Raw genomic sequence first — 24,989 nt, 5'->3', positions numbered from 1 at the left:
ACCGGGTCCCTGCCCTGGGGCGGTGTCCGCATTCCGCGATGCTGCCGGCGGTGGCGGTCGCGGCGGTGGTGGCCGTGGCCGTGGCCGTGGCCGTGGCCGTGGCCGTGGCCGTGGCCGTGGCTGTCCCCGCGCTGCGGCACCGCCTGCTCCGTTCCGCGCTGCGCCGCGCCGGGGCCCGGTACCGACGGCGGCTGGAGGCTCTGGGCAGCGGCGTGCGGCTGAGCCAGGAGCGGCGGCTGCGGCGCCTCCTGGGCACCGGCACCGGCACCGGGACGGCCCGCGGTGAGCGCGGGGCTGCGGGCAGAGGGGGCGGGAAGGGGTCGGCCCTTCTTAGCTTATGCCTCTCCCGGCAGGCTCGGAAGAGTTCCAGAAGCGGCATCCCCTGGGGCAGCCCTGTCAGGACGAAGCGCCGGGGGATGCGGTTCCCCCGCTGCGTCTCTGGGCTCTGCTCCTCGGCTGCTGGGGCAGCGACCCTCGGCTGCAGGTACGAGGGGCGGCGGGCGGGGTGGGCGCGGATCCCCGTCTGCCCTCCTGACCCTCCCCTCCCCTGCAGGGGTCCCTGCTGTACCTGGATGCCCTCGGCACCGCCTTTCCACGGGCACTGGCCCGCCGGGGCACGGCCCTGCTGCACTGGACCCCTGGCTGTCCCCACGCCCCGGCGGGGTGGCCGCTGCCCACCCTGTACTGCACCCCGGCCGCAGCGAGCACCCTGCCCTCGCGGGCCGCTGCGCTGCGGCTGCAGCTGCTCTTTGCCTTGCGGCAGCGTGCGCTGCATGTGCTGGAGGCAGGGCTGGCAGCCGAGCTGCACGATGCGCTGGTGGCCCTGCGCAGTGAATGGCCCCAGCTGGCCCAGGAGCTGGCGCTGGGCAGGCTGAGCCCCCAGCCCGGGCTGCCCGAGGGGCTGCGGGACCAGCTGCAGGCACTGCTGAGCCCTGATGCTGCCCGGGCAGCCGAGCTCCGTGCTGAGTGCACCCGTGGCTTCGAGGGCATTCTGCTGCGTCTGTGGCCACAGCTGGAGGTGGTGGTGGTGAGGACGGCGCACGGCGCAGAGCGGCTCTACTGCAACTCCCTCTGCCAGGCTGAGTGCCAGGGGCTGCCCTTCTACTGCCCCTTCTACCAGGCAGCAGGAGGTGAGTGTCCCCCACACTGGTGTGTCCCCGTGGCTGCGCTGGGTGCCCACAGGGAACTGTTGCCATATGGCAGCACAGACCTCCCTGCCCCAGCAGATGCTGGTGCATCTCTGTGCTGCGTTCCCTTCCTGCAACCTGAAAACATCTCAGTCCTAGCACCAGCAAAATTCTACCTCTTGGGGAAGGGGAGGCTTCTGTGGGCAAGGATGGGGGTGGTCTGAGGAGCTCACGTTGGTGCATGCTGCGTCTACCCAGCCCTGCTTGGTATAAACCTGTGGCCAGGAGAGCCAGCGCCCCGATTCCTGCTGAGCCCTGACTGGGCTTTCTGCGAGTTCCTGCCCTGCCTGGCCGACAAGGAGCCACGGACGGTGCTGCTGGATGAGCTCTGGGAGGGACGCGAGTATGGGCTGGTTGTGACAGCCCAGCCAGGAGAGTACAGGTGCCTCCTCCCTGCTGTGTAGTCCTGGGGGGGCTGCCTGCCCCAGCCCCATGCACCCATCTCCCCCTCACACTCTCCCTGCCCGTGCAGGTGCCGTACTGGGGAGGTGCTGAAGGTGACTGGCTGCCACAAGCAGTGTCCAGTGGTGGAACCTGTGCGCAGGTGAGGACACCCCTGTCCCTCACCTTAGGCAGCTGGGGTCATGTACTGGCAGGGTGTTAACAGGAGGGTGCCAGTGACCCACCCTGTGACCCTGCACTCCAGGGAGAGCCAGACACTGAGCGTGCGAGGGGAGAGCATCTCTGAGGAGCAGTTCTACCAGAGCCTGTGCCGCACCCTGAGGACATTGCCAGGAGCTCGCCTGATTGACTACGTCTGTGTGGAGAGCAGCCTGCTGGGTGAGCTCCCCTGAGCTGCCCAAGTCTCCCCAAAAGTGTAGCTGGCATTGCAGCCCTGCTGTGTTTAGAGTGCTGGGGGCTGTAGCAGCTCTAACATTCTTGTGGTACTGCTCCAGGTGACTTTTCAGGGCCCTGTGCCCCCCACTACGAGGTGTTCATGGAGCTGCAGGGCCTGCGGGACCTGTCAGAGGGGCAGCGCTACAAGGTGAGCAGGACACGGGTGCTGCTCTGGGTCTGCGTGGGGTGGCTGAAGGACACTGGTATGGCAGTGTGGGGCCAGCACAGGCAGCTGCCCTCTCTTTGCAGCTGGACCAGTGTCTCCAGGAGGATTTCCCCATCTACAAATCCTTCCGCTTCAAGGGCAGCATTGGGCCCCTGCGCCTGCACCTGGTGAAGCCCGGGACCTTCACCCGGCTGCGGGAAGCGCTGGGCTCCCCCAAGCCCATGCCCAGGGTCCTGCACGAAGAGCAGCTGCTGCAGCTCGTCCAGGGATCAGTCATCTCCTAGGGCAGCCTAGGGGTCCTGCAGCCCTTCCACCCTGGGATTCACTTGGCATGCTCCCTCTGAGGAGGGGCCATGTCCCTGGGGCGGGATGGTTTGGGGACAAGGGTGCCCAGCCCCAAGGATTTGGCTGAGTGGAGAAAATGGAGACAGTGAGCTTGACCATGATCCGTGGCAGCAGCAGGGCTGCTGGGCACCGCTCAGTGCTGCCGTGGGGATGGAGCAAGAGCTTGGGAGCATCACAGGGCAGTGGGATCCTGCAGCTGCAGGACCCCCTCACTCAGTGCCTTGGCAGCCCCTACAGCCACAGTGGAGGCTCCCCTTGCCTTTCCCAAGGGACACACTGTGCACCACAGCCCATGGCTGAGGCAGAGGGCTCAGTGGAAACCTCTGCGGGAGCAGGAGGAGCTGGAGAGCTGTGGCTCATCACTGGGGTCCTGTGGCATATTGTCCCCTGGCAGGGACACTGCAGGCAGGGTTCAGGTGGCTGGTGCCACAGAGCAGCCCCAGCTGGGCTTCAGCGCATGTCCACTGGTTTAAGAATAAGCTCCAGTTGAGGGCTGCTTTTAATGTTTTAAAAACCAAATGCAAAATAAAGGAGGATTATCTTTTAAAAATAAATAAAGGACTGCACTCTGGGATTGATTTTTTAGACTATTATTTTTAATCTTCATTAAAGAGATTGCTCAAGCAATCTGACTGCTCTGCGGGCTGAGGAGTTGCTGCTGTTCTCGGGGGTCCTGGGGAAGGGGAGGCCATGAATATTTAACCAGCTGAGCAGCCTCTGTGCTCTGGGGGCACCAGGCTCTTTGTGCCTTTGAGGCACATGTGTACCATCGGGAGGGACTGGTCATTTCCTCTCCTGCTCATTAAGGGTTATTTCAAGGGCTGGCAAGGGCGTGTTGGGCACCTGCTGTGCCGCAGCTGCTGCTGGTGGGCAGCCGGGCTGTGGGTAGGAGATGATGTCTTGAACGAGGCTCACATAAAGCAAAGCATCCCCCAGCACAGCCGAGACCCCCGCCAGAGATAAACCTGGCTGAGGCCTACTTCCCATCCCTGCTGAAAAAACACTGGAGCAAAATTTCTGCTCCGGGTCAGGCAGGGAGAAGCTTTGCCTTGAGCTGGGAGCACCCTGCAACAAAAGGACTGAGCCACCTGTCTGGCGGAGCCGTGTGAGGCCAGGGCTGCACAGAGCCCTGCTTGCACTGCCATGCCCGGGTACCACCCCGGTGGGAGGGCAGGTTCGTGGGGTGGTACCGCTGGGCAGGGCCGGGCTGCTGAGTGCCCGGCTGGGTTTGGATGCCAGGCTGCAGGGTGCAAGGTCGATTTGAGTGCCCGGCTGCAAGGTGCAGCTTGTTTTGGGTGCAGGCTCGTTTGTGCTGCTGGTGCCAAGGCTAGAGGGTGCGGGTGCCCGGCTGAAGGGTGCTGGGGTGGGTTTGCGTGCCTGGCTGCAGGGAGCTGGCTCGGCCCGGGTCCCACCGGGATGGGGCGGCTGCCGGACCCGGGCGCTGCGGTGCTGGGCGGAGACCGGGGATGCCCCGGCGGTGAAAGGTCCCGGTGCTCGTCCGCCCTCCCCGCAGCCCGAGGCGAGGGGGCCGCGCCGTCCCCATCCCCATCCCCATCCCCGCCGCGTCCCCGCCCCCGCCCGGCCCGTCCCCTCCTCCCGGCCGCGCCGCCTCCCTCCCGCTCCGCCACTGAGCCCGCAGCGGCGGCGGCGGCGGGCGCAGGCTCCGGGCGCCCCGGGGCCCCGCGGCGGCCGCTGCCCTGAGGCCGCGGGGGATGGCGGAGGGGCCCCGGGGCGCCCCGCCGCCGGGCTCGCCCCGCCCCGCCGCGCCGCTGCCCAACGGGCCCCGCGGTGGCGGCGGCGGCAGCCCCGGCTCGGGCTCAGGCAGCAGCAGCCGCGAGGACTCGGCGGAGCGGAGCCCCGCGCCCGCCGCGCCCCGGGCCAGCATCATGAAGGTGAGAGCCCCGCACCGGCAACGCACCGAGCCGGCCCCCCCCGCGCCCCGGGCCCGGCACCTTCGCAGCGCTGGGGTGCCGCGCCGTGTCCCCCCGCGTACCCCCGCACCGGCTCTCGGTTCTCCCTGTGCCCGTGGAGCGGACCCGAGGAGCTGCAGAGCAGCCGCGTCCGCCCGCGCCGGCTCTGTCCGCCGCTCCTCGCTCCCCCTGTGCCCGTGGAGCGGCTCCGAGGAGCTGCAGAGCAGCCGCATCCCCGAGCTACCGAGGGTCGCCACCTGCCCGCGGTGCTGGTCACACCGGGACTGACACGGCGTCCCTGCGCCCTGCCCGGACCCAGGGTCCCCAAGAGCACAATCTGGCCCGGGCTGGCTCTGTGGAGTGTCCGTGGGTCGCCTCGTCAAGTCTCATGGCCAGGGTGCAGCATCACCCGGTCCTGCTCAGGACACCCCTGGGTTTCCGTGAGCAGACGCCCGCCCCTCGAGCAGCTTCTGCTCTCCCGTGCTCTCTCCTGACAAGCACCGAGCCTTGGGCCTGGCCTGACCAGCTTGCAGTCTGCTCCCAGCACCTGGTGTCGGTGGTGCCGGGCCGTGATGGGGCTGGGCTCCGGGGAGGGTCTCGGAGGTCTCCCACCTGGGTGGGCAGCGGATCACACGTGTGCTTTCCTAAATGAACCCCCCTGATTGTGCTGATGCTAGCGGTACTCGCTGACACAATAGGTCACGTCCGCCCGGGACTCTCCTCCCTGCTCCCGGCAGCCTATTTTAAGCTGGAATTGCTCCGGTGCTATTAATACCCCGTGAGGGGGCTGTTTCCGTGGTGCCCCAGCCCCGCTCCTCTGTCCCCAGGATCTGGTTTTCTGGACAGCGGTGTCAGGACCCGGAGTCCCTGCCCGCTCCCGCCCGAGCTCTCGCTGCAAACTGTTGCGGGGGCGGCGGGGCTGTGCCCACGCGGTGACGGCACGGAGACCTGCCGGTGCTCCCGTGCAACCAGAGGCTGGTGCCAGTGCGCCGTCTGTGCCCGGTTTCCTTGGGGACCTTGCCGGGATCTCCCCCTCCCCCCGGGACGGACCAGCATCTTTCCTTGCCCACGGACCATCCGTGGGCACCGCGGGCTGGGAGTGGTGAATCTCTCGCTTGCGCCCGGGTGAGCACATCCCTGTCACCACCTGCGTCACCACGGGATTTGGCCTCACGTGAAGGTCAGGTGGCCCAGGGCCAAGGCTGGCGGGGGAGGACGCTGGCCCGGTGGGAGGTCAGACCCGGACGGTGTCCCCAGCTTGTGCTGATCCGTTGTGCATCTCCGAGTCCATCCGGGGCCTGAGCGACAGTGGAGGCACATGTGGAAAGAGCTGCCAGCTCTGTTATTTTTTGGGATTTCCAGAAAAGGCTGGAAGAGTGAATATGAAAGTACGACTCACTAGCTGTGTGGACTGTGTGGAGGCAGGGGGTCCTGGGGCAGCGGGGTCCAGAGCTGTCCCCTGCAGTGTCCCCGTGCCCTGGCTGGATGACCTGCTCCCTTCTTTTCTTTTTTCTTTTCCTGCTCCTTTCTTCCCAGGCTGAAAGTGGAGAGGGCTGGTTGTCCCGTGGGCTGGGAGGATGCTGGAGAGGGACTTAGGGGTATTAGATCTGTTCTTCCCTGCTGCAGGAGATGTCCCTTCCCTAGAATTTTGCTGTTCTGTCCCCTGAGCCTCCTTCCCATCGTGTGCCAGCCCCAGGAGCTGTGTGGTGCCTCTGCTGGGATCTGACTCCACAGCCCCTCGCCGGGGAGTGGCAGCTGGTGCCGCGGGGAGTGGATGTGTCAGTCGCTCTCTTCTTGGCAGGGAACAAACGACGGCAGAAAAGCCCTGACTGTGCCTGGTTTCCCACTGCCTCAGCTCCAGGGCTGCTGCACCCCTGCCCACGCTGCCCAGCCTGGGATAGGGGTAGTGGGGAAACCCGGGACCGGAGGAATTCACCTGCAGATGAGTCACGTCACGGCCAGGCTGGAGGATAAAGGGAAGGGAGGAACGGCTGATGGGCCCTTCTCCATCCCGTGCTTTGAGAGTGGGTTACATGGCCGGTAACAGTGGCCATCACGTGGAGGCTGAGATTAGGACATCAGCACTCACCAGGGCACTAATGCAGGAGATAATTGGCTGAAGAGGTGCTTAACACACGCTGCAGAGCTGGGCAGAGCAAGCAGCTGGGCTGGAACGTGCCCTCCGTGCGAGCCCACGCTCACCACTGGCATCACCACTGTGCTTTGCTCTGTGGGTGGGTAGCCCTGCCTACCCTGCCAGCTCGGTGGCACAGGGAGCGGGATCCCTGCTCCGACCGGAGCTCTCCCTCTGTCTGGGGATGTTCCACGCCGTCACGGCCATGGGCACCGTGTCTTCCCGGCTTCTCTACTGCCTTACTCGCCACCTGCCCTGCCGCGCCTCGCCCAGCGCTTCGTGGGCTGTTCCCCGGGTTGAAAACCATCTGGAACAGCCTGAGAAGGGGCTTCCAGGGAGCAGAGGCTCTTCCCTGCCGGTCCCCAGGCCGCACTGAGGAGCGCAGGGCAGCTGCAGGACGGGAGACTCCTCGCATCCCCTGCTCGCCCGTGCAGAGGGAGAAGCAGAGCTCTGTGCTGCAAGGCGCTCTTGGGTCTGTGCCACACATCTGCACCCCAAAGTGCTGCAGCGAGCACCCCCTTCCCTGTCTAAGCCCGGGAGGGTGGGGGTCTGCAGGGAGGGGTTCGGGCTGGTCGGGGGTGCAGGGGTGCATCGGGCTGCCTGCAGCGGGCACAGCTGGAAGCAGGTCCCTGGCGCTGGGTGCACGCAGGCCCCCCGCCCGTGTTTCCTTTCCGGATGGATTTCCTGTTTTCAGCTGTGGGGCCCGGTGCGGAGCCGCGGGGTGGGTGCGCCGGGCGGGGAGCGGGTCCGCAAACAGGCGGGGGGTCCTGCCGGGAACAGGAGGGGCGGCCCTCGGTGCCCATCCCGCGGCGAGCTGGGGGCTGGGGCTGCCTGTCAGTGGGGTGCTCAGATTGCAGCACGAAGGAAGCATCCGGCGTCGAGTCCTTTCCCGCAGGGCTGGCCGATGGCGTGACCTGCCGCTGAGCGCCTGCCGACCCGGGATGGCTGGCACCGAGGCAGGGTCTTGGAGCTCTGCCAGCTCCCTGGAGCAATCTGGCAGCAGGAGGATGCAAACAGCCACCACATCCGAGCTCCAGGACAGTAGGATATGCCTGGCTGTAACACGGGGCTGAGAGCTGGTGCTGGTTCCTCTTTCCTTGGTCCGTTATGTCCCGGGCATCCCTGGAGGATTCCCCATTCCCTGGGGAAAGTGTACATCCATTTGTGTGATTTATCCCGACTGCCCTTGGCTGTGGCTGCCTGACCCCATGGGTCAGGTCCCGACCCTCCAGGATCAGGCACAGGTCAGGGATGTGCTTGCCCAGGTGCAGCCCCATGCAGGAGCTGTGGAAGCTCTCAGGGCACTGGAGGGGAGCAACACCTCCAACCTGGGCAGCTGAGCAGAACCCGCCTCTGACAGAGACACCACCAGATTAGAGGTGACTCACCATAATCTTGAAGAAGTGGATTAAATCTCCTCCTACTGTGCTACTTAATGAAATCCATCCCATAATATACTCCTGGCCCTGCTGTTCCCCCTTATCCCCTGACCCTGCCAGCCCCGTGGCAGCTGGGTCCCCCCTCCCTGTAGTGAGGCAGGGCAGAGTGTGGGCATGAGGTCTGGCAGCAAACATCCCATGCTCTCATGACCCTGAGCTCTGTGGGACAGGGCCATGGCCGTGGTTGTCCCCAGGATGTGGCATTGGCAGGGTCTGACCTGCTCTGCTTCTTGCAGAAGAGTGGGGGGTCCCTCTTGGGCTCCCCTGAAGCAGCTCTGCTCATGCATCACATGCTGGGTGTCTCTTTTCCTCTGGTGTCCCCAGGCCAAGGAGACAGGGGCTGTGCTGTGCTGCTGGCGCATGGCTGTGCCTGTGAGGGTGAGCAAGCAGCGGGGAAGGATCCAGCTCAGGGCCAGGAGCAGGAAGGAAGGAAGGAAAGCAGAGTTAAAATAAGCCAGGCAGTGAGCTGTGAGGGAAGCCAGGGCTGGAGCTGGCTCCCAGCCCCCAGGAGAGGGGCAGACTGGCGGGGACTGGGCTTAGCGTGGTGCTGGGGCACCCTGGGGCAGTGCTTTGGGCTGGGGCAGGGGAACCATGGGGCAGGAGGATGTCGGGGACTGGTGGGGCGTGTGCTGTCTGGCTGTTCCTGATGGCTCTGCCCCTTTCCCACCCCGGCAGGATGGCTCCCGGCAGCGGCCACCACAGAAGAAGAAGACAGTGTCCTTCAGCTCCATGCCCAATGACCGCAAGATCAACAGCACAGCTGCCTGCATCTCCCTCATGCTGGAGGGCTGTGAGCTGAAGAAGGTGCGCTCCAACTCCCGCATGTACAGCCGCTTCTTCATGCTGGATGCCGACATGCGCTCCGTGCGCTGGGAGCCCTCCAAGAAGGACTCTGAGAAGGCCAAGATTGAGATCAAATCAGTCAAAGAGGTGCGTGTGGGCAAGAAGACGCCTGTCCTGCGCAGCAATGGCCTCTCTGACCAGTTCCCGGACGAGTGCGCCTTCTCCATCATCTATGGAGACAACTACGAGTCCCTGGACCTGGTGGCCAGCTCAGCAGATGTGGTGAGTGCCTGGGTGATGGGGCTGCGTTATCTGGTGTCCTATGGAAAACACAGCCCTGAGGCACCCGGGACTGGCCACCCCAGCCTCCGGACGTCCTGGATCTCCTCTGTCTTCGACCTTGCTGACCTGGAGAAGTCTGGTCACATCCCTGTGTCCCGGGCTGTGCAGTTGATCAAAGCACTCAACCCTGGCATGAAGACCTCCACCATCGAGCTGAAGTTCAAGGAACTGCAGAAGGCCAGTGAGCGTCCTGGCACGGAGGTGGCCTGTGACCTCTTCGTGGAGGCATACTGCGAGCTCTGCACCCGCCCTGAGATCTTTTTCCTGCTGGTCCAGTTCTCCAGCAACAAGGAATACCTGGGTGTGAAGGACCTGCTGATGTTCCTGGAGGTAGAGCAGGGCATGGAGGGGGTGACAGAGGAGAAGTGCTTGGAGATTGTCAGCAAGTATGAACCCTCCAAGGAGGGCCGGGAGAAAGGCTACCTGGCCATCGACGGCTTCACGCGCTACCTGCTCTCTGCTGACTGCTCCATCTTTGACCCGCAGCACCGCAAGGTCTGCCAGGACATGGCACAACCCCTCTCCCACTACTACATTAGCTCTGCCCACAGCACCTGCCTGCTGGAGGACAACTTCTGGGGCCGCTCAGACATCAGCGGCTACATCAGTGCCCTGGGCCTGGGCTGCCGCAGCATCGAGCTGGTGCTGTGGGATGGCCCTGAGGGCGAGCCCGTGGTCTACACCAGCCCCTCAGCTGCCTCCTGTGTGCCCTTCCGTGCCGTGGTGGGCCTGATTGACCAGCACGCCTTCACTGCCTCCGCCTACCCCCTCATCCTCTGCCTGGTGGTGCGCTGCTCAGCCCCCCAGCAGCGACTGGCTGCCCAGTGCCTACGCAAGACGCTGGGGGAGAAGCTGTACCTGGAGCCCCCCAACCCTGTGGCATCCTACCTGCCCTCCCCGGAGGAGCTCAAGGGCCGCATCCTCATCAAGGGCAAGAAGCTGCCGCCCACCTGCGAGGACAGCGAGGGGGAGGTGTCAGATGAGGAGGAAGGCTGGGAGCTGGCGCGGCGACTGGGCCAGGAGGACCGGGAGGCACCGGAGGGAGGTGGCCTGCGGCGGGTGCGCCTCAGCCGTGAGCTCTCCGAGCTGGTGAGCCTCTGCCAGGCAGTCCCCTTCCAGGACTTTGAGAGCTCGAGACGTGGGCAACGCTACTGGGAGATGTGCTCCTTCAGCGAGGTGGAGGCGGGACGCTTCGCCAACGAGTGCCCGGCTGAGCTGGTCAGCTACAACAAGCGGTTCCTCTCCCGCATCTACCCGAGCCCCATGCGCATCGATGCCAGCAACATGAACCCCCAGGATTTCTGGAAGTGCGGCTGCCAGATGGTGGCTATGAACTACCAGACGCCAGGGCTCATGATGGACCTGAATGCGGGCTGGTTCCGGCAGAACGGGGCCTGTGGCTATGTGCTCCGCCCGGCCATCATGCGGGAGGAGGTCTCCTACTTCAGTGCCAACGCCAAGGACTCCCTGCCCGGGGTGCCTGCCCAGCTCCTCCACCTCAAGGTCATCAGCGGGCAGAACCTGCCCAAGCCCAAGGGCTCGGGGGCCAAGGGGGAGGTTGTGGAGCCCTATGTCTGTGCTGAAATCCACGGCATTCCGGCTGACTGCGCTGAGCACCGCACCAAGACAGCCCTGCAGAGCGGGGACAACCCCATCTTCGACGAGAGCCTGGAGTTCCAGATCAACCTGCCGGAGCTGGCCGTCCTGCGCTTCGTCGTGCTGGACGATGACTACATCGGGGACGAGTTCATTGCCCAGTACACCATCCCTTTTGAGTGCCTGCAGCCCGGCTACCGCCATGTCCCCCTCCAGTCGCTGGCTGGGGAGCCCCTGCCCCACGCCACCCTCTTTGTGCACGTGGCCATCACTGACCGCCGTGGCGGGGGCAAGGGGCACCGCCGGGGGCTGGCAGGGCGCCGGGGCCGCCGGGTGCGGGAGTACACTTCCACCAAGGCCACTGGCATCAAAGCCATCGATGAAGTCTTCCGGACGGCTACCCAGCCGCTGCGGGAGGCCACTGACCTGCGGGAGAATGTACAGGTATGGACCCTGCAGAGGCACCTGGGGACCTGGTTTCTGCAGGGGAGGATGGGGCTGGACTCAGAGTGGTGGGGAGCCAGGCTGTCCCCCTTTTCCTGGGGGACTTGAGTGAGGAGCCTTACCTGGAGCAGAGAGCTGTGGGAAATGGGGGTGTTCATGTGTTGGGGGGCTCCTGGGGGTCCTTCCAGCTGAATTCCTGACACTGGACACTGGTCTCTGCAGAATGCGTTGGTCTCCTTCAAGGAGCTGTGTGGGCTGACACCCGCTGCCAATATGAAGCAGTGCATCCTGACGGTGTCCACATGGCTGCTGCACAGTGACAGCGCACCCAGCGTCACCCTCAACCTGGCAGAGCAGTACCCCCCCATGGAGGCCCAGGGCCCCATCCCCGACCTGCTGCGCAAGGTCCTCACTGCCTACGAGACGGTAAGTGCCATCCTGCTGGGGCTTAGCTCCTTGGGGAGGCTCTCTGGGATCAGTGGCACTGGGACCAGCACCCAGCGGTGGTGCAGGTTTTATGGGATGAACCTGGGCAGTTTTTGTGGGATGAGCCTGGGCAGGTTTTGTGGGATGGATCAGAAGGTTCAGGGATGAGGAGCCCTGAACTCACTACACCCATCCTGGGGCAGGGGAAGGTGGGTGACCAGGGGGCTGCATGAGGGCTGCCCAGGGAGGAGTCTTGCCAAGGCACAGGCCCCTACCCTGTGTCTGCATTGCCTGTCCCCTGCTGTGGTCCCACTAGGTGGAAGAAATCCCGTTAGTAGCCACAGCCAGAGCTGCTTCCTTCTTTTGTGTTGAAGGGAACCTGGCCATTGGCCAGATGCTGGTCACACCATACCCGGCCGTGTGTGGTGAGGTGGGAAGGGCCAGACCCTGGGCACTGTGCTGGTGCAGGGGGCAGCCCCTAACGAGCCCTGTCTTCCCATCCACGTGGCTGGGGGGCACGGGGCCAGGGCTGCCCAGCTCCTCATGCTGCCCCTCTCCCTAGATGATCCAGACCAGCCGGACGCTGATCGAGTCTGCCGACGCCGTGTATGGGAAGCTCATCCAGGCACAGCAGGCAGGTGGGTCCTGGAGGGCAGCCCCAACTCTGCTGTGCCTCTGGCTGTAGACCCAGGCGTGTCCTGGGATGCTGGGGCTCTGGGCTTCCTGCACTGGGGCAGGGTGTGGGTGGGTGGGCTGCAGAGCTGTGTGGCAGGGAGCAAGCAGAGTGGGGGAGGCTGATGAGGAAGCGAGGAAGAGTCATTAGCTGTCAAACGCCAGAACATAATTAGTGCCAGAAATAACAGACTGGGGCTGACGGCAGAAATGGCAACTGAGTGTTAAGACTTCCCAAACACATGGCAGAACCCACACAGGCAGGTGCTGCTGCTGCCTGCCCTGGTCCTCTTCACAGGTGCCCCCACTCTGGGGCAGCTGCCTGGACCTCTGGCCCCATTCCAGGCCCTGATGGCTGCGTGGTTTCTCTGTTGTCTGGGACCCTACAGGGATAACCCCATCAGCTCCAGAGGCTTTCCCTGTGGGGCTGGGAGTGTGTCAGGAGCTGGAGGGGCTGTGGAAGAAGGAGAAGGCTCTGCTCTGCTGTCCCCGCCATGCCAGCCTTGCTGCCAGCAGCCGTGTTTGTTCCCTGCCTACGCGGCAGACGGAAATCTCCCCAAGCTCTTGGCTCAGCTCTGCCGCTGCTGCGAGCGCTGGGGGAGTGGAGCAGTGGGGCACAAGCTGCAGGGCACAGATTGGTGCTGTGCCCTCCTGTGCTGTTCTGGCTGCTGCACTGAGGTGCTGCAGAGCAGAATAATTCTGGGGTGAGCAGCCACTCGATGGGGGGGTGGTAGGCAGCAATTTGGCAGCTGCAGCCGCCACCCCTGTACCCTGGTGCTGCCTGTCCCTGCTTTCACCCTGGCCGTGCTGTGGACAAGCCCCTGTGGTGCCAGCATAGCCGGTACCTGGCTGGCAGGAGCGGGGGGTCCGGGGAGCTGCGGTGGGGGTGTGGGGCTGTGGGTGTTGCTGATTGGCAGCGCGAGGGCGGCTGAGCTGTGTGGGAGCTCTCGCGTGGGCCCAGAGCCGCTGCTGCGTCAGGAGGGGTAAATATAGCACCCACTCACGGGGATGTCACATGGGGCACCGTGACGGGGCCTGCGCTCCCGTGGGGGCTCTGGGGGACCTGCTCTGACTCCCCCCAGATGAGCCATGGAGTGCGAGAGTTGTGCCTCTGCCCAGGGTTTCCACTGCCCTTCCAGATCTCGTGGTCTCTGGGTCCAGAATGGCCACAGGCTACAGCTGACCATGGTGCTGGGATGTTTGGGGTTCCCTTGGCCCGTCATTCGAGGCAGTGGGGAGCCCACCCAGCCTGCAACCCCATGGTGGGCAAAGGGTGTCCCTCTGGTTTGGTGCCTGTTGGTCGTGGGTGGTGGCTGTCCCTGTGCCAACATCCCTGCACCCACTGAGCGCCTCTCCCGTCAATGCAGGGATGGATTTCCACAAGGAGCTGCACCGCATCGAGACCAAGGAAGGGCTGCGGGGCCGCAAGCTGCAGAAGGCGCTGGAGAGCTTCGCCTGGAACATCACTGTCCTCAAGGTGAGGGGCAAGGGCTGCACGGACACACCTGCCCTGCCCTGCCCTGCCCTGCCCTGCCCTGCCCTGTCACCCTCCTGCCTCCAGCCTAACACATCCCCCGGCCGTCTCCTCCCTGCAGGGCCAGGCTGATCTCCTCAAGCACGCCAAGGCGGAGGCACTGGACAACCTGTGGCAGATCCACAATGCTGGACAGTCCTGCGGCATCGGCAGGAACGGATCCGCCTCACCAGAGCCCTCTCGGCTGCAAGCCCCGCTGGAGCCCATCCCTGAGACAGATGGAGGTGGCGACACAGCGTCCTGCTGACCCCGGTCTGGGGCTCGGGGCCCGGACTGAGCACTCCTGGCTGCAGGGGCCGGGAGCAGGGAGCCCCAGCCTGCCTGGGGAATGTGTGTGAGCCTGGGTGTCTGTGCTCTGCTGTGTTGAGGGGCTTCCACCAGAATTCAGTGGAGAGGTTGAGGAGAGATGTCCGTGCTCCCTCTTGCCCTGCCAAGCTCCCAGAGGACTCATTCAGCTCCTCCATCTGCTTCTGGAGCCAGTACGCTTCCAGGAGGCCAGTGGGGATGCTGATACTCCAGTGTCCATGTGCATGTACCCCAGCCTGCTGTGCTTGGAAAAGCAGCCCCAGGTCTGGGTTCCTGCCCATCCTCTCCAGGGCTGCAGGTTTGGCCTTCACCAGCCCTGGGGAATACCTGGCTGGCAGGAAGGATGCTGGCTGGTCCTGTCACCTCCATAGCATCCCTGGGGTCCCTACTATACAGAGGGGCTGGGAGGCTCTCTGGTGCAGCAGATGTGGGACCAGCGTTTCCCTGAACAGAAAATGTGGCTTCTGGCATCAGGGAAATGTTTGGGTTCATTCCCTAGGGCAAGGGAGTTTAGCACAAGCAAAGGCTGGAGGTGATCTGGGGTCGGGTTGGGGCTGTGGAATGTTATAAAGAGTGCAAGACCCTTCCTGGTGCCCTGTGACTCCCTCTGTTCCAGGCACAGGACCAGGATGGGATGGTGCCACCAAGGGGGATGGAGGGTGGCACTGGGTACAGGACCCTGGTGGCACTATCCCTCCCTGGCACCAGCCAAGCACAGAGTGACGGCTCCTCACGTCAGTCAGGGAGCTCAGAGCTGCTGGCACTCCTTTGTTCAGGGGGTTAATTAGCCTAATGGGGCTCTGAGCAGCGGCCCCGCGCACTGCGCTGCTGTCGGAGCCGGCCAGAGCTGACCTTCAGCATCTTTGTGCCAGCCCAGCAGCTCAGCCCGTGGGCAATTATGGCCTCATTAGTGCCAGGAGCCCCGTCCAGTGAGTACCCTCACAATGGGGAGCTGCAAATGAGGGGAAAGGCCTGGATGGTCTCCGGGCTACCGGCCACAGCGCTCCCACGTCTCCCAGAGACCAGTTGCCCCCACTGCCCCAGCGGTATTTTTGGCAGCACTATTGTGCTGGGCCCTATAAAGTGGCAGTGGCAGTGCAGGGTGCTGCGCTGTCGGCTGCCCGATGGGACATGCCCCAGAGCCGCTCGGCCACCTGAAGAGCCCAGGAAGGATGGAGGTGCCCAACACCAAGGTGGGGCTGGGGTGCTGCAGCCCCTGGGGAAAAGAGAACAGCGATGGGTGGGAGGTCAGAATGTAGGGCTGGGGGGATGTGGGAGGGCCTGGCTGATTTCTTGGGAAGCTCCGAGTGTGCAGCAAATCCCCAGGACTGCCTGACTAGCCAGCAGTTGATGAGGGGACTGCTTGGGAAGGAGCTGGGCATGCAATGCCTGCAGCATGGGTGCTTTCACTGCTTGTCCCGTGCACTGGACAGCAAGAGGAGGGTGTTTGCCACAGCTGCTGTGTGCTGGAGCAGGGCAGGGGTGTGGTAAGGACACCCACATCTGGCTGCTTGTTGGAACACAGGTGAGGGTGCTAGCCGTGCCCCAGGGCAGTGAAAGGTGACGCTCCAGGTGCACTCTCGGGTGTGGGGCTGGAAAACAACCAGGGCAGCGGGGAGTTGAAACACAGTGAGCACGGCAGGGGGGTGACCCTGGGGCTGTGCAGTCCCTCCCTCTCTGCCGTGCCGCCGCCCTGAACTAACGCTGCCCGTTGCTCCGGCAGCCCCGGCGAGCTGCCTGCCTCCTGCTCCTGCTCCTCTTCTGCTCCCTGGCTGCCGCCCGGCAGAGCCTGCCCCACTGCTGCCGGCAGAAGACCTGCTCCTGCCGTGTCTACGACCTCCTGCACGGCATGGGCAACCACGCCGCCGGCATCCTCACGCTGGGCAAGAGGAAGAGCGTCCCCCTGGCCTTCCAGAGCCGGCTCTACCGCCTGCTCCACGGCTCCGGCAACCACGCTGCGGGCATCCTCACAATGGGCAAGCGCGGGCAGCGCCTTGGCACCACCTGCCACGACGCGTTGGGCTGCCCTGCGGGCACGGTCGCCCAGCCGACAGCGGAGCCTCGGGGTGCTGACACCAGCCCTCACGGCCCCAGGGAGTGCCAGGGACACTCAGGGAAGGACCTGAGCACGAGCCAGGCCCAGGGAGCTGCAAGGAGCTTTTACTGAATGGGATGGGGGCAGCGGGACAGAGAGGAGATCCCTGGCAGGATGGACTCCGCGGGCACACAGCCGGAGCTCAGTGTAAATACCACTTTTAGATACCTCCTCCCAGCCCTGGCCCTGGCCCAGTCAGCTCAGGGCACCGCGGGCACCGCGGCCTTTTACAATAAATGGTAGCCTGATGTCACCCGGCTCTGTTGTGTCTCTGGGGAGGGCGCAGCTCAGCGCCGGGGCAGCTGCCGGAGCAAGCGCGCTCCTCCGCGGTGCTTGGACTGGGGCGTGCGCGGCACCAGCTGCGAGGTGCGGCACCTCCCGCTCCTTCTGCAGCCCCCGGGAGGGCTGGGGGTGAGCGGCTGCCGGTGCCAAGCGGGTCCCGGTGCCTCCCGGTACGGCAGCTCCGGTGCCGAGCGGCGCGACGAACCCAGAGCTCCCCCGGGCCAGCTCGCCCTACCCGCGGGCGGGGAACGGTGCTCGACGGCGCCGAGGCCCCTCCCGGTGCCGGGGCGGGGCGGGGGCGGGGCGGGAGCCCCGGGCGGGCCGGGATCAGCCAGCGGCGCTGCGGAGGGGCCCGGGGCCCCGCGGCGGCCGGCCGGTCGGGCGGGACGATGCCGGTGATGAAGGGGCTGCTGGCGCCGCAGAACACCTTCCTGGACACCATCGCCAACCGCTTCGATGGCACACGTAGGGCTGGGACGGGAGCGGGGAGGGGCCGTGGGGGGAAACCGGGTGGGGGAACCCCGCAGGAGAAGGCGAACGGGACAGGGCTCGGCCCGGCCCCGCAGACTCGGTTGCTCGGCCGGGTGTGGCCACCCACGCGCTGTACCGGGACCGTCCCGTACCTGGGCTCGGTGCTCCGGTACTCCGAGTGCCCCCTCCCAAAGCCGCCCCCGCGATGCTCTCCCCGCTCCCGCTGCCGGTGCCGCCGCAGCCGCGCTCAGCACCAGGGACAGATCCCGGTGTCTACGGGAGGGACTGGCGGGGCCCCGGGAACGGCGGGCGAGATCCGGGGAGGACACGGTTGGTCTCGATACACTCGGGCTGCCCCGCTCTGCCCCGTCCCGTGCCCGAGTGGTGCCCGTGTCCCCGGCGCTGAGTTCCCCTCCGTGTCCATGTGCCGTGGCTGGGATGGATTGAATTCGGGATGGGTGATGCCCGGGTGCCACATGTCAGCTGGCACCATGGAGTTATCTGGGGACGGGCCTCAGCTTCCCCTCAAAACACCTGGAGCATGAGTCTCCCGGGCCAGCTGCCTCCCTTGCTGGTGTGAAGATGGCACTGGGAGCCTGCAGCCACCTCCAAGGGCACCATCGAGGCACTTGGAGCACCCTGGAGCATGTGTTTGCTGCGATGCCGAGTCGTCTCCTGGTCTGGAGTGACACGGGGCAGCCCTGGTGGCGCAGCCTGGTGGGACATTGGCCCAGGGAAGCTGAAATTTGGGATGTTACCCTCGGGGCTGCAGTATGTGAGAAATCTCTCTTTCCTGACTGCCTGAGCTGCGCCTGGAGCTGACAGGGCAAAGCCACACGTGCCTCAAGAAGGTGATCCCGGAGGGGCAGAGCTCTGCAAGGGAAGAGCCCCCGGGGAAGCTGCCTGCAACACCATGACCAAAGCACTGGAAATTTGCCTCGGCGAGTCTGGCTTAGCCTCCAGTGCCCGTCCAAAGCTGCCCAACCACCCCTGGGCACTTTTAAACAGTGTGGGGCTTTGCGGGTTTGATGTGCCTCTTATCGGCTTTATCTGCCATGGAGAGGGGTTTAGTGCAGTGATACTCCATGGGGAGTTAACCCTGCCTCTCCCTGGCAGCCACTGCTCTGGGCCCTGGGGCACCCGGCCAGGCACAGTGGCCACCATGGCTGGGGTCTGCCAAGCCTGCCAGGGCTACGTCCCCCAGCTCAGTGAGCCACTCCCAAATGCAAACCCTTGTTTTCTGTTTAATAACACATCCTGGATATCACCATAATCCCGGCTTCCCAGAGCCAAAATCTGGCCTTAGTCACAGCTTCAGGCTATTTTTGCTTCTCCGAGCTAATCCTGGGCTGAGCTGAGCTGTGCTGGCCCCACGACACTCCCACCAGCCAGGGCTGCCTGTGGTTTCCTCCTGCAGCCTCTCTTGCTGCATTTGCCTCCCCCTGGCACCACTCTGCCCATGGTGTGTGGATGCTGGCATCACTGAGGACTCCTTTCTTCTGTGAGAGGGGGCAGAGCACATGTACCTGATACTGGCTGTGTGCTGCAAGGGTCCTGTGCTGGGCAGCCATCACTGGAGACCATTTTGGGGCTGGGAATATCCTGCTCTGCCCGTGCTGAGTTCCACCACAGCCCATGCCAGCTGCACACCTGCCTCCTTGGCACCCTGCTAACAGGAGCCCATCTGTCCTGCTGGTGCTGTGGGGCAGGGCCTATGGCTGGGGGCTGTTCTGTGATTGGGCAGGGCACGGGGCTGGTGAGGACTTTACTGTGGCTGGTGCCACCTCCTGCTGCTAGGGCTGGGTGATGCTGGGGGGGCTCTGTGTGCTGAGAGGCTGAGGATGCTGTAGTTCACCTCTGGCTCATGGCACCTGGGCACTGGCCCTTGACTTCCCGTGGGCTTCTCTCCCACCCTCTCAGCTGGTGCTCCAGCACTCCACACCTCTGGGGATCTCAGCACCACAGCTGGGCACCCCTGGGCTGGATACGCCCAGCTGGGAGCTGCTGCTTCCACTAAGCTCCCTGAGCCCCTGCGGAGCTGGAGCAGCAGATGGTGAGGGGGAGGCGTGAGCTGCCTTGCGCAGGCGATGGGGACCGGGAGATGGATCTGGGCTCCTTCCCCTTCCAGTACATGGGGCTGGGGTCCTGCAGGGCTGGGGCCTTGGGGGCAGCAGGACAGGGGATGAGCAAGCTCTGGGAGCATCTAGGGACAGCCAGCAGCCAGACGGAGATCTGGCTTCGCTTTCCAGAGGGACACATGGGGGTCCAGGAGGGCTGGGCTGCTGTTCACGCCCTCTGAGGTGGCCCCAAGGCCTCGGGGGCAGCTGTGTCTCCTTTCAGACAGCAACTTCATCCTGGCAAACGCGCAGGGCCGCTGTGGCTTCCCCATCGTCTACTGCTCTGATGGCTTCTGCGACCTCACCGGCTTTGCCCGCACCGAGGTCATGCAGAAGAACTGCAGCTGCCGCTTCCTCTGCGGGGCTGAGACCAGCGAGCCCACCCTGCAGAGCATGGAGAAGGCACTGGAAAGCAGGCAGGAGTATCAGACTGAGGTCTGCTTCTACAAGAAGGGTGGTGAGTGGCACATGGGGCTGGGTTTCTGGCCACAGCTCCAGCTGGGATTTGGCCCCATCGTGGCCTCATGGCCCTGGGGGAAAGCTGCTGAGCAGTGGGGGAGCTGTCCTGCCTTCACCAACTCTCTCCTCCACCCAGGAGCTGCCTTCTGGTGTCTGCTGGACATCATGCCCATCAAGAATGAAAAGGGGGAGGTGGTGCTCTTCCTCTTCTCCTTCAAGGACATCACAGAGAGCCGACGCAAGAGCTACCCTGGTGACAAGAAGGGGGGTGAGCCATGGCTGTGGAGTGGGGATGGGATTCAGGGAGCTTGTGGCAAAGGGGTTCCCTGTTCCCTGGTGGGGAACACACCATGGCACAGCACTCTCACTAACTCAGCATGCCTCGTCCACTGCAGAGAAGCAGAGGAGTGAGAAGCAGAGAAGCAAGAAGCCAGGGAACCCCCACCTGAGGGCTGCACGGCGGCAGGGCCGGACCATCCTGTTCCAGCTCAGCAGCCAGTTTGTCCGGAGGGACCATGGCGAGATGAAAATGAACCATGTAAGGACCTGGGGGAGCCTCAGTTTTGCCCAGTGCCTCTCATGCTGGGGCTGTGAACTGGCAGTGCAGAAGCTCTCCTGAGAGCAGCCCCCAGCAGAGCCCAGGCTCGATGGGATGCTGTTCCCATGCACATCCCTCCCTGGCCTGCCAAGTACCAAAATGTCCCCCAGCTCTGTCAGCCACGCTGTAGCCAGGCTGCACTTGTGTTTGGTTGGCAACAGGAGAACCCAGTGTGTGCCCAGAGCTCGAGACAGCAGACCTGGCAGCTCTGGCAGAGCTGTGTCTCTCCTCAGACACTCACTGTCAGGAAACCCCAGTGCTGGCTCTGAGCTCAGCCTTGCTGGCTCTGGGGAGTGCTGTTACCAGGGAGCCAGAGCTGTGGAGCTGCCAGATGGGGCAGGGAGCAGAGTCAGCCCCTTTGCACAACTGCTGTGCCCAGTACAGAGCATCAACTGCAGTTGTGGGGCCAGAAAGAGGGTCTGAGAGCTGCTGGGTCCCAGAGCTGATGAGCAGACAAAGGATATCAGTGCACCAGCCTTGAATTTTGGGGATTTGGGTGGGATGGCCCTGGCTCTGCCCTCACCTCTCCCCTCCTCTGCCCCAGCATGTGAATTGGCACCTGAGATGGTTCCAGGCAGCAGCTGGCATTGCCAGGGGATTACTGTTAATGGCAATCGTGTTAATTGATGTGCTGTAATTGGGCATTCTGTGCCCACCTCTGAGGGTAACCACAGTGCAGGAAAAGGGTGTCATCACCCTGGCATCAGGGGATGCCAGCTGGTTGGCAGTATTCAGGAGAAGGTCTGGCTGTGGTGGCCTTCACCCCTCGTGTGGGATGTCCCCTGCACCATCCCTGTACCACCCCACGTTTGCTCCTGCAGAACATGTTCGAGAACAAACCATCCATCCCCGAGTACAAGGTGGCCTCGATACAGCAGTCCCGTTTCATCCTGCTCCACTACAGCATCTTCAAGGCACTCTGGGACTGGCTGATCCTGCTGGCCACCTTCTATGTGGCTATCACCGTCCCCTACAATGTCTGCTTCACGGGCACAGAGGACAGTCTGTCAGCTGCCCGCAGCACCATTGTCAGCGACATTGCCGTGGAGATGCTCTTCATCCTGGGTAGGTCTGTGTCTGGGGCTGAGCACTGATCCAGGACAGAGGACATGGTGGGGCAGGAGTGAGGGGGGATGGAGAGAGGAGCTGGGATTGCTGTGCCCCTGCTGTTGGTCCTGGGCACACCAGAAGTGAGAGCAATGTTGGCTGTGCATGCTGGCTCAGCTCTGCCAGCCACAGGAGGGGTGGTAAGGGCTGGTGCTGCTCTCCTGGGGCAGATATCATCCTGAATTTCCGGACAACGTACGTGAGCCAGTCGGGCCAGGTTGTGTATGACCCTCGCTCCATCTGCATCCATTACGTGGCCACCTGGTTCTTCGTGGATCTGATCGCTGCTCTGCCCTTCGATCTGCTCTACATCTTCAATGTGACTGTGGTGAGTGCTGCTGGCACAAACACAGCCTTCGACAGCAAACCATTGCCACCTCCCAACACCCACATCTGGGGGATATTTGGTGACCTAACAAGCCACAACCCTGGCTGCCTGCTGGGTGTTGGGCACAGGGGTGCAAGGCTGATTGGGGATGAGCTGCCTCTGGCTTTCCCATGTAAGCCATGACCCTCCTGAAAGCTGTGGGGTGGCAAAGGGTTCCTGCCCCGGGGGCAGCGTTGGGGTCCCTTCTTGTCCCTGCCTGCAGCTACACTGGGTTCACCTTCCTGCCTGCCCCCTAGACCTCGCTGGTTCACCTGCTGAAGACAGTGCGGCTGCTGCGGCTGCTGCGGCTGCTGCAGAAGCTGGACCGGTACTCGCAGTACAGCGCCATGGTGCTCACGCTGCTCATGTCCATGTTTGCACTGCTGGCACACTGGATGGCCTGCATCTGGTACGTCATCGGCCGCAAGGAGCTGGAGAGCGACGACCCCCGCACCTGGGACATCGGTGAGTGAGGGGTGGAGGAATGCTCAGAGCACTGGGATCCCTCCTGTGCACTGTGGGGCAGCAGTGCCGGGGGTGCAGCCCTCACAGTGCTAATCCCGGGCTGTGCTTGGCAGGCTGGCTGAACGAGCTGGGCAAGAGGATGGAGGCTCCCTACATCAACAATTCGTTGGGGGGCCCCTCCATCCGCAGCGCCTACATCGCCTCCCTCTACTTCACCCTCAGCAGCCTGACCAGCGTGGGCTTCGGCAACGTCTGCGCCAACACCGACACCGAGAAGATCTTCTCCATCTGCACCATGCTCATTGGGGGTGAGGCGAGCAGTGGGGCTGGGCAGGGCACTCCCCTCGGGCTGCCAGAGCACTAGGCGGGGTGCTGGGGGAGGTGATGGGTGTGTATTCCCTGTGGGACAGCCCTGGGCTGGGTTTGGGGAGCAGTCCCCCCGTGCTGTGCCCCCAGCTGCCCTCGCTGTGCCTGACACTGCCGTCCTGCCCCCAGCGCTGATGCACGCCGTGGTCTTTGGCAATGTCACGGCCATCATCCAGCGCATGTACTCCCGCCGCTCGCTCTACCACACCCGCATGAAGGACCTCAAGGACTTCATCCGCGTCCATCACCTGCCCCAGCAGCTCAAGCAGAGGTTGCTGGAGTACTTCCAGACCACCTGGTCGGTGAACAACGGCATTGATACTAATGAGGTAGGAGGTGTTGGTGGTGGCTTGAGCAGCCCCGTCCAGCCCCAGCTTGCACCAGCAGGGGAGTGATGGGGCTGGCAGGGCCAGCTCAGGGTGGTGCTGGAGGGACCAGGTCTGGGGCAGATTCCGGCCAGCATGGGGAGTGGGACAGGCATGTGCAGCAGAAGCAGCTGATTAACACAGGGCCTGCCTCTGCCACAGGAACTGCTGAGCACTGCTGAGACACCAGGGCAGCTCAGCAGTGAGATTCCCCACTCTGAACGGGGACCTGTCCCCTGGGCTGCCAGGCTGCAGGAAAGCTGCTCCCTGCACCTTTGTGCCCAGAGCCCCGGCTCCTCTCTCCCCAGCTGCTCCACGACTTCCCCGATGAGCTGCGTGCGGATGTGGCCATGCACCTCAACAAGGACATCCTGCAGCTGCCCATCTTTGAGACGGCCAGCCGGGGCTGCCTCCGCTCCCTCTCGCTCCACATCAAGACTTCATTCTGTGCCCCGGGGGAGTATCTGCTGCGCCAGGGCGATGCTTTGCAGGCAAACTACTTTGTCTGCTCCGGCTCCCTCGAGGTGCTGAAGGACAACGTGGTCCTGGCCATCCTGGGTGAGGGCAGGCGGCGTGGGCTCTGCCCCAGCCCTTCCTGCTGCCTGGCAGGGTGAGGGGGTCAGGGCTTGTGTCGCTAGCCCACCCCTGGTCCCCTCCTGCAGGCAAAGGGGATTTGATTGGAGCCGACCTGTGCAGCACAGACCAGGTGATCAAGACCAATGCGGACGTGAAGGCGCTGACCTACTGTGACCTTCAGCACATCGGGCTGCGGGGGCTCTGTGAAGTGCTGCAGCTCTATCCTGAGTACGCCAGCAAGTTCACAGCTGACATCCACCAGGACCTGACCTTCAACCTGCGGGAGGGCAGCAAGATGGAGGTGGGTGCGTGTCCTCCTGCTCAGGCCCCTTCCTGTCCTCATGGCCCTGGGGCTGGGGCTGTGCATGGCCATGGAAGAGGAGTCTGTGCGCTCCCTGCTCGCAGTCCCCTGGCTCCAAGGCTGGGGCAGGGGCTGCAGCTCTGCCACCCCAGCATGCAGGTATGTCCTGTCCTGGTTCTGTGCAGCCCGGGGAATTGGCAGAAAGAGCATTTGCAATGCAGGAAGGGTGAGGTAAATGGAAGGCTTTGAAATGGGGTTGGTGAGAACTGGGGGGGTTATTGCAGGAAAGACAGCCAGGGCAAAGCCCCCTGCAGTGCTGCATGCAGCTGGGGTCTGTGGGTTTAGTCATGCTGACGGCTCCAGCATCTGGGGGGATGTTCTGCTGCAGAAATGACTCTGCTGCACTTTTCCTCCCCCGGCTCTGCTGGGAGAGGCTCGGAGCTCCTCTGGAGTGTCTCCCTGGTACCCGATTTCCCCTCAAGCCTGATGGAGGTGGTGCAGGAGGTCAATCTCTAGGTATCAAACAGCCCTACCAAGGGGCTACCATAACACAGGAGGGGTGTAAACAAACCAAGAGCAGAGAACGCCAGGAGTGTGCACCAGGTTCTGCACCTGCGTCAGCCTCCCCAGCTGGCTGCACACTCCAGACAGAGCTGGTGCTCTGATGGCTGAGCTGGGGCTGGGATTTGGGGTGCAGCCTCGGCTTTGGCTCAGGACACTCAGGCTGAAGTTGGGCAGCTCATCATTGGCATGGCAGCAGCAGAGGAAGGAGAGTGGGTGAGGGGTTGTGGAGGCCGGTACTGAGGCTGATGTATGGGGCTGGTCAAGGCTTGCCTGTCCAAAGGGGCACTGAGAGGCTGGGGGGCTGTGGGCCCGTGACTGGTCCTGTGGAGCTGTGCAGGGGCTCCCTCCCGCTGCTGAGCCGGTACCGTCTGCTCTCCCCGCAGGGGCTCTGCCGCTACTCCCGGTCCCCGAGGCTGTCACTGGCACCACAGGTTCGTCCCTTGCCGAGGCGATGGGGGCGGACGGGGCAGGGATGGCTGTGGCTGGGACCAGTCCTGACCTCCTGCCCACCTGCAGCCTCGTCCGGAGAGCGGTGCTGCCCCGGAGAAGCCCCTTCCTTCCATTGTGGAGGATGAGGAGGAACCCGAAGACGTTTTCCAGCAGTCTCCTGCCAGCACCTCCCGCCGCAAGCTGCTGCTGCCCTCGCTGAGCAGCTCGGTGCGCCGTGGCTCCCGGAGCAGCCTCCTGGGCGATGAGCTGTGCCAGGTCCCAGCCCCGCGGCACAACAGCCCCTCC

At 64.0% G+C, this 24,989-nt stretch overlaps 4 protein-coding genes across 6 annotated transcripts; all 4 read left to right on the top strand.

Moving 5' to 3' along the window:
• Positions 1-38: 38 nt before the first annotated feature.
• Positions 39-3,102, top strand: GHDC (GH3 domain containing). The gene is made up of 8 exons (XM_033078881.1): positions 39-282; positions 354-484; positions 554-1,130; positions 1,386-1,569; positions 1,660-1,731; positions 1,834-1,967; positions 2,084-2,172; positions 2,274-3,102. Exons 1-8 carry the CDS (start codon positions 39-41, stop codon positions 2,472-2,474), a joined length of 1,632 nt encoding a protein of 543 aa, XP_032934772.1. The 3' UTR covers positions 2,475-3,102.
• Positions 3,103-4,247: 1,145 nt separating this feature from the next.
• LOC117006540 (inactive phospholipase C-like protein 2) lies at positions 4,248-14,707 on the top strand. Its single transcript, XM_033079064.2, has 6 exons — positions 4,248-4,427; positions 8,694-11,183; positions 11,406-11,609; positions 12,172-12,247; positions 13,649-13,758; positions 13,877-14,707. Exons 1-6 carry the CDS (start codon positions 4,248-4,250, stop codon positions 14,060-14,062), a joined length of 3,246 nt encoding a protein of 1,081 aa, XP_032934955.1. The 3' UTR covers positions 14,063-14,707.
• Positions 14,708-14,808: 101 nt separating this feature from the next.
• On the top strand, positions 14,809-16,469 carry HCRT (hypocretin neuropeptide precursor). Its single transcript, XM_033079065.2, has 2 exons — positions 14,809-15,314; positions 15,845-16,469. Exons 1-2 carry the CDS (start codon positions 15,246-15,248, stop codon positions 16,286-16,288), a joined length of 513 nt encoding a protein of 170 aa, XP_032934956.1. The 5' UTR covers positions 14,809-15,245; the 3' UTR covers positions 16,289-16,469.
• A 386-nt stretch (positions 16,470-16,855) lies between these two features.
• Positions 16,856-24,915, top strand: KCNH4 (potassium voltage-gated channel subfamily H member 4). Of its 3 annotated transcripts, XM_033079236.1 has the most exons (13): positions 16,856-16,963; positions 19,310-19,543; positions 19,682-19,813; positions 19,941-20,083; positions 20,965-21,208; positions 21,421-21,578; positions 21,875-22,082; positions 22,196-22,390; positions 22,578-22,777; positions 23,122-23,371; positions 23,476-23,694; positions 24,638-24,685; positions 24,771-24,915. In XM_033079236.1, the coding sequence occupies exons 1-13, from the start codon at positions 16,888-16,890 to the stop codon at positions 24,827-24,829; spliced, it is 2,166 nt and encodes a 721-aa protein (XP_032935127.1). In that variant the 5' UTR covers positions 16,856-16,887; the 3' UTR covers positions 24,830-24,915. The 3 variants fall into 3 exon arrangements, with proteins under 3 accessions (XP_032935127.1, XP_032935126.1, XP_032935128.1); XM_033079235.2 differs by lacking the exons at positions 24,638-24,685; positions 24,771-24,915 and having other exon boundaries at positions 23,476-24,493; XM_033079237.2 differs by lacking the exons at positions 24,638-24,685; positions 24,771-24,915 and having other exon boundaries at positions 23,510-23,611.
• The last annotated feature ends 74 nt before the right edge of the window (positions 24,916-24,989 follow it).

This window comes from Catharus ustulatus, chromosome 23, assembly GCF_009819885.2.
Source record: "Catharus ustulatus isolate bCatUst1 chromosome 23, bCatUst1.pri.v2, whole genome shotgun sequence".
Lineage (NCBI taxonomy): Eukaryota > Metazoa > Chordata > Aves > Passeriformes > Turdidae > Catharus > Catharus ustulatus.
Note: the sequence above shows the minus strand (reverse complement) of the source record. Positions and strands in the feature narration are given on the sequence as shown.

What these genes read in the sequence shown, in the direction of transcription:
- GHDC (XM_033078881.1), top strand. Translation starts at nt 39, where the DNA reads ATGCTGCCGGCGGTGGCGGTCGCGGCGGTGGTGGCCGTGGCCGTGGCC. An exon ending in GTGGTGGAACCTGTGCGCAG is followed by an intron (nt 1,732 to 1,833) that starts GTGAGGACACCC and finishes CCTGCACTCCAG; the next exon opens with GGAGAGCCAGACACTGAGCG. An exon ending in CAGAGGGGCAGCGCTACAAG is followed by an intron (nt 2,173 to 2,273) that starts GTGAGCAGGACA and finishes CTCTCTTTGCAG; the next exon opens with CTGGACCAGTGTCTCCAGGA.
- LOC117006540 (XM_033079064.2), top strand. Translation starts at nt 4,248, where the DNA reads ATGGCGGAGGGGCCCCGGGGCGCCCCGCCGCCGGGCTCGCCCCGCCCC. An exon ending in CCCGGGCCAGCATCATGAAG is followed by an intron (nt 4,428 to 8,693) that starts GTGAGAGCCCCG and finishes CCACCCCGGCAG; the next exon opens with GATGGCTCCCGGCAGCGGCC. An exon ending in ACCTGCGGGAGAATGTACAG is followed by an intron (nt 11,184 to 11,405) that starts GTATGGACCCTG and finishes TGGTCTCTGCAG; the next exon opens with AATGCGTTGGTCTCCTTCAA.
- HCRT (XM_033079065.2), top strand. Translation starts at nt 15,246, where the DNA reads ATGGGACATGCCCCAGAGCCGCTCGGCCACCTGAAGAGCCCAGGAAGG. An exon ending in TGGAGGTGCCCAACACCAAG is followed by an intron (nt 15,315 to 15,844) that starts GTGGGGCTGGGG and finishes TTGCTCCGGCAG; the next exon opens with CCCCGGCGAGCTGCCTGCCT.
- KCNH4 (XM_033079235.2), top strand. Translation starts at nt 16,888, where the DNA reads ATGCCGGTGATGAAGGGGCTGCTGGCGCCGCAGAACACCTTCCTGGAC. An exon ending in GGAGATGCTCTTCATCCTGG is followed by an intron (nt 21,209 to 21,420) that starts GTAGGTCTGTGT and finishes CTCCTGGGGCAG; the next exon opens with ATATCATCCTGAATTTCCGG. An exon ending in CCCCCGCACCTGGGACATCG is followed by an intron (nt 22,083 to 22,195) that starts GTGAGTGAGGGG and finishes TGTGCTTGGCAG; the next exon opens with GCTGGCTGAACGAGCTGGGC.